Source organism: Ipomoea nil, unplaced genomic scaffold (genome assembly GCF_001879475.1).
Source record: "Ipomoea nil cultivar Tokyo-kokei standard unplaced genomic scaffold, Asagao_1.1 scaffold1125, whole genome shotgun sequence".
In the NCBI taxonomy this organism is placed as follows: Eukaryota; Viridiplantae; Streptophyta; class Magnoliopsida; order Solanales; family Convolvulaceae; genus Ipomoea; species Ipomoea nil.
The window spans coordinates 1,195,918-1,201,917 of record NW_017617553.1 but is presented as its reverse complement, the minus strand read 5'-3'; the positions used below and the strand labels follow the sequence as shown (position 1 = coordinate 1,201,917).

The 6,000-nt window shown below is 37.9% G+C and overlaps 1 protein-coding gene across 1 annotated transcript; it reads left to right on the top strand.

Moving 5' to 3' along the window:
• Window positions 1-2,343: 2,343 nt before the first annotated feature.
• Window positions 2,344-4,341, top strand: LOC109183373 (glucan endo-1,3-beta-glucosidase). Its single transcript, XM_019333451.1, has 4 exons — window positions 2,344-2,558; window positions 2,657-3,633; window positions 3,760-4,063; window positions 4,189-4,341. The coding sequence occupies exons 1-4, from the start codon at window positions 2,495-2,497 to the stop codon at window positions 4,209-4,211; spliced, it is 1,368 nt and encodes a 455-aa protein (XP_019188996.1). The 5' UTR covers window positions 2,344-2,494; the 3' UTR covers window positions 4,212-4,341.
• Window positions 4,342-6,000: the final 1,659 nt, after the last annotated feature.

Sequence of the window (6,000 nt, the reverse complement as noted above, 5' to 3'; positions counted from 1 at the left end):
GAAAGTGTGAAGAGATTCTGCCGAGCAATTGTAGAGGTCTTCGGGGAGCGCTATCTAAGAGCACCTGATGCTAATGACGTTGCAAGGTTGCTTCAAATTGGCGAGAGTCGTGGTTTTCCAGGGATGCTTGGGAGTTTAGATTGTATGCACTGGACTTGGAAAAATTGTCCAACAACTTGGGCATGACAATATTCTGGGCGTAGTCGAGAACTAACTATTATTCTTGAGGCTGTAGCTGATTATGATTTGTGGATATGGCATGCACATTTTGGTTTGCCAGGGTCAAATAATGACATTAATGTGTTGGAGGCGTCTCATTTGTTTGCAAACATTGCAAATGGTATAGCACCCCCAGCTCATTATGTTATTCAAGGAGAACAGTACCATACGGGATATTATTTAGCTGATGGTATATACCCAAAATGGTCAACCTTGGTACAAACCATTCATGAACCTCGAGGGCTAAAGAAAAAGTTATTTGCAACGATGCAAGAAGCATGTAGAAAAGATGTCGAACGCGCATTTGGGGTCCTCCAGTCACGATTTGCAATAGTCAAGGGATCGGCACGTTTTTGGGATAAACGTGTATTACATGATATAATGACATCTTGCATCATAATGCACAATATGATAATTGAAGATGAACGTGATGAGCAAGCGGATATACAAAGGTGGAGAGAAGCGCCGGCTATTGAAGTTGATATACGTAGAGATGAAGCTACTCTATTTCAAGAATTTCTTGCTCGACATAGACAAATAAAAGATAGAGAAGTGCATTATGCACTTCGTAATGCATTGATTGAGCATTTGTGGCAACTATATGGTAATTCCGAAAATTAAATGTAATAGTTGTTATATGTTATATTATTGTGGAATAAAAATATTATTTGCATTACAATTAAATTTCATATTAAAAAAATTGAAGTAAAAAATAAAAGTTATAATTTATGATAAAACAAATTATTTTTGTGTAGAAATAAATTTGGTGTAATGGGTTGGAGATGAATAAAATTTGGTGTAAGAATATTCTGAGAATATTCCTTTTGGTGTAGAATTTGGTGTAATGGGTTGGAGATGGCCTTACATACATAAAATTTAAACTTTGCATTATATTCTTTGAGAGATAGAGAATGTAATTTCATATAGAGTTGTTCCTTTCTATAGAAATTTGGAGACCATGAAAATAATTTTTCGCTTCCCTAAATATGTAGGTAAGACAATTAATTTTGTTTCTTTTTTTTTCTTTTTTCTTTTTTTTTTTGGATAAATACCTTCCATTCCTCCTTTTTTTTTTTTTTTTTTTTTTTTAGTTGATAACAACTTTTAAATGAGATGATTAATTTAGAACTTCTTTTGAAATGTTGAATTACAATATTTTAGACCTACTAAAGTGAAGATGAGTTGTTGGGATTTTTTTTTTTTTGGTCTGCTTTTATCTTCCACATTTTAGATTGTATATCTAAATTTCGTCCGTAAAACATATAAAACATAAAAATTATACTTCCATTGGTTGTTTTTATTTTTTTGGTTAATAAAGTGTCATCTAGCATCGTGAATCATTCTTGATTATTTATGTCGTACAATGATCTTTAATAAGTGATATTTTGAGTCATAAATCATAATATTTTTTTTTCCTCTAGAATTTTTTATAAGTTTTCCCGGAATCTGATGACATGACCGGATAATAAGCTGATGTGACCTTATTTCTAGTCACATTTTTAATTAAAAAAAAAAAAAAACTAAACTGTTTCCCTATTTCCTACCACCCACCGCCACTGACCGCCACTGCTTCTCTTTTCCGGCGGTGATAATTGCGTGAAAATATCATTGAATCCGAAACAGAGAAGAGTAAAGAAGGAGACCATGTGGAACCTATGCGTGTTCTACCGAAGACCCGAGGTGGAATCTCTCGCCCAGCTGTTCGGCGCCTTCCACAACGACTAGAGGGAGTAGAATTTTGAGAGTTTATGTAGTAGAAATGAAAATTGACAGATCCACATCATGACTCAGCTCACTCCATCTGATCTATCTATCTGATATTGCATACATACTCAAAATAATAAAGGAAATTCAATCGATCGAGATGATGAAATGAAGCTAGCTAGGCTGAAACAATGCAATGCAATAAAAAATTCTAGACGAAAAAAAATAAATGATTTATAAATCTAAATATCACTTATGATACGGGATCATGGTGCTGGTTTATGATGCAGGATGACACTTTTTTTTAAACAACTTTCATTGTTAGTTAAATTTCTTAGTCTTAGTTAATATAAAACCATTATACCTAGCATTGCTATTAGCTATATCCTTGAAAGAGAGCAGGCTTGTGAATATTCCTTTGCTCACTACACACTCCAAGCTAAAGATGGAATTGCAAGAAAAGCATCTATTATCAGATGAGATGATATGAGATATGCCTTTCTTTACCCTTAGGCCTTAGCAAATCATCCAAAGAATTGGATCGGATCTCCCTAACTTCACAAACAGACCAATGGAGAAATTCCCTTCTCTCATCTACACATTCCTCCTCCTTCTACCACCATTTTACATCAAAGGTATATTATATATATATATGTTATTTTGATCAAACAAAACTTAGCTTGGATCGATCTAGCTAAGCTAAAGCTATATGTTTAATTTGTGTTGTATGTAGGAAGTGAAGGGATAATCGGAGTGAACTATGGCACGGTGGCGAACAACCTTCCTCCGCCGCCACAGGTGGCGCGTTTCCTCACCGAGTCCACCATCATCAACCGCGTGAGGCTCTTCGACACCAACCCCGACATCCTCAAAGCCTTCGCTCACACCGGCGTAGCCGTCACGGTCACGATCCCCAACGACCAAATCCCACGTCTCACAAAATACACCTACGCCCAACAATGGATCAAACTCAATATCCTCCCTTACGTCCCCGCCACCACCATCGTACGAATCTTGGTCGGCAACGAGGTTATCTCCACCGCCAACAAGCTCTTGATCGCCAACCTCGTCCCGGCCATGCAGGCGCTCCACTCCGCCCTGGCGGCGGAGTCCCTCCACCGCCACATTCAGATATCTACCCCGCATTCTCTGGGCATTCTCTCCAACTCCAGCCCGCCGTCCACCGGGAAATTCCGGCCGGGGTACGACACCCACGTTATAAAGCCATTGTTGGGGTTTCTTAGAGCTACGAACTCGCCGTTCATGGTTAATCCCTACCCTTTCTTCGGCAGCTCCGAGGACACTCTGGATTTCGCCCTGTTCCGGTTGAATTCAGGGGCGTTCGATGAAAACACGAAGCTTACGTACAAGAACATGCTGGATGGGCAGCTAGACGGGGTTTATTCTGCCATGAAAGTTCTTGGGTTTGAGGATGTTGATCTGGTGATCGCTGAAACAGGGTGGCCGTCGAAGGGGGACCCCGGGCAGGCCGGAGTTGACGCCGACAGCGCCGCCGAGTACAACCGGAAGTTGATGAAACATGTGACGTCAGGAATCGGGACGCCCCTGATGCCCAACAGGACCTTTGAGACGTACATTTTCGCGTTGTTTAACGAGGACTTGAAACCTGGCCCGACTTGCGAGAGAAACTTCGGGCTTTTCCAGCCCGATATGACGCCTGTCTACGACATCGGCATCCTCCGGCGAACGGTAGCCTCCGCCGCCGCCGGTGGCGTTCGTCATCCTCGTCATCATCATACTACATACTTTCTTGCACAACTTTGCTGCTTCATAATTGGTTTGATTATTGCTTTGTAAAATTTGGCTATCTGACAGGCAAGTGGAACGTTCCCTTCGCACCCACGGGCCGGGCCGCCCAGCCCGTCAGCCGCCCCCGCGAGGAAGAAATGGTGCCTCCCCAAATCCGGAGCGGATGAGGAGGCGCTGCAGAGAAATATTGATTATGTGTGCGGGCTGGGCTTGAATTGCGACCCGATTCAGAAGGGCGGCGCGTGCTTTCTACCCAACACTGTTCGGGCTCATGCGGCGTATGCCATGAATGCATACTATCAAGGCGCAGGAAGACACGATTTTGACTGTGATTTTCAGCAGACCGGAACACTCGCTTCTAAAAATCCAAGTACGCTTTTTTTTTTTTCTTTTTTTTTTTTTTGTTAAAATTCTAAAATTTATTTTTATTGTTGTTTAATACTCCGTATTTATTTATTTATTATTTTTTTTTTTGTAAATTTGGAAAATTTTCAGGCTATGCAAAGTGCAAATATTGACAAGAGATGGTGAAGAAAGGAAGAACGTTAACTAATAGAGAAACTTAAGTAGATGTTGAACAAGACTGCAAGAGCCTTGTTTTTACATAAAATTTGTAATTTTCCTTTTTTCCCTTAAAATATAATAATATTTTTGATTGTAATATGTAAGAGGCACCTTTAAACCCTACTATACTCAAATTAATTATTAGTAATGAAAATTTTGTACTTTTAATAACCTCTTACGCTCATGTTGTACAATATATATATATATATATATATATATATATATATATATATATATATATATATATATATATATGATTTTATTCAAATACAAACCGCTTTTATAATACAAACATGCAGATTAGTTGCAACCGTTGGACTCTAAGTTTGGGCGGCTGGGATTTGTTGATTGGATTGTGGACTTTTTATTTCCTATTCATACATTTTCATATTAGGGGAGTAATTGTGGTATTTGACTCATTTAGTAACCCAGTCAGATCTCTCTATCACTTTCACGCACCCATATTTTTTGCTTTGTATTCATGCGCGCGTGTGTGTATATTCATAATCAGGTACGAAATTTAGTTTGGTATTTTGAAATTTGTTATCAATGGTACCTAATATTATCGAACATCGAATTCAATGGTACTAGTTACAATCATATACTATTAGAAATCATTTCAATATTACAAAAATATCACCATGTTTTATTTAATATTGTTGGTAATCGACAAGGTAGAATTTTTATTTTATTTTTTATGTGTTAAAATTTTTAAACAAAATATTTTTATTAAAAATTATTATTTATAGATATAATGTAAATGTTTGTCATGGTAATTTGCTATTTTAATCTCACTGTGACCACACTTTTTTTTTTTCTTGGTTTAGCCTCTTTGGTTAGTATGATGTGTTTGTAATTTATGTTTATTGATTTAATACACTAGTCCTACAAAATGACCACTCAAAATGTCAATTTTACTACATTAGTGCAAAAAAGATCAGAACATTAAAATTTTACTTTTCGCTACCCTTTTAAAAAAGTGTAGTGTATAGTTAAAAAAAAAGTGCGGTGAAAAACTATAAATAAATACATAAGAAACTGTAACAATCTTTAAACAAAAGGGACACGGCTCGTCGACTTTCAGTGACCATTTCTTCCAAAAAGAGTAGCGAAAAGTACGTAATAAATTAAGGGTGTGTTTGGAAACCCGAAAAAATGATTTAGTGTTAGGTAATGATTGGAAAACTAAAGTCAAGAAAAATGATTTCTAGTCAAATGGGAAATTGGGTATGTTTTCCTAGAAAACAACTTCCCCTCTTTTTGGGGGAAGTCATTTTCCAGATCACACACGATTCTTCTTCCTCGAATTCTCCCGCAATTCTTCCTCGGCATTTTCCACGCTTCTGAATCTAACGACGATCCCGACTCCAATCCGAATGTGAAACCCATCGCTTCCAAGCCCATGCATGACCTGGAGGCACATTTCGCCCCTGATACGCCCACTAAGAAGCCCAGATCAAAGCCTCTTGCTACTATACCCACTTCTTTGACGAAGTCTGCCGTTGGAAATAAGTGGCCAACGGCGACTGGGGTCGACAGTGAAGCCAAGGATCTCAAAAATGACCTAAATAACCATACAAAAGACTCAATCATTTCATTCATCTAAAAATCACATCCAAAGATAACATTCATGCAATGGTGGTTCATATCAACAACTGGACCACAAATCATATCATATTCGTTAATACGATATGTCATATTGTGGACTAACAAGTCTCCAAACAATTCATAGTCCTATTTCAT

What these genes read in the sequence shown, in the direction of transcription:
- LOC109183373 (XM_019333451.1), top strand. Translation starts at nt 2,495, where the DNA reads ATGGAGAAATTCCCTTCTCTCATCTACACATTCCTCCTCCTTCTACCA. An exon ending in TCGGCATCCTCCGGCGAACG is followed by an intron (nt 3,634 to 3,759) that starts GTAGCCTCCGCC and finishes GCTATCTGACAG; the next exon opens with GCAAGTGGAACGTTCCCTTC. An exon ending in ACTCGCTTCTAAAAATCCAA is followed by an intron (nt 4,064 to 4,188) that starts GTACGCTTTTTT and finishes GAAAATTTTCAG; the next exon opens with GCTATGCAAAGTGCAAATAT.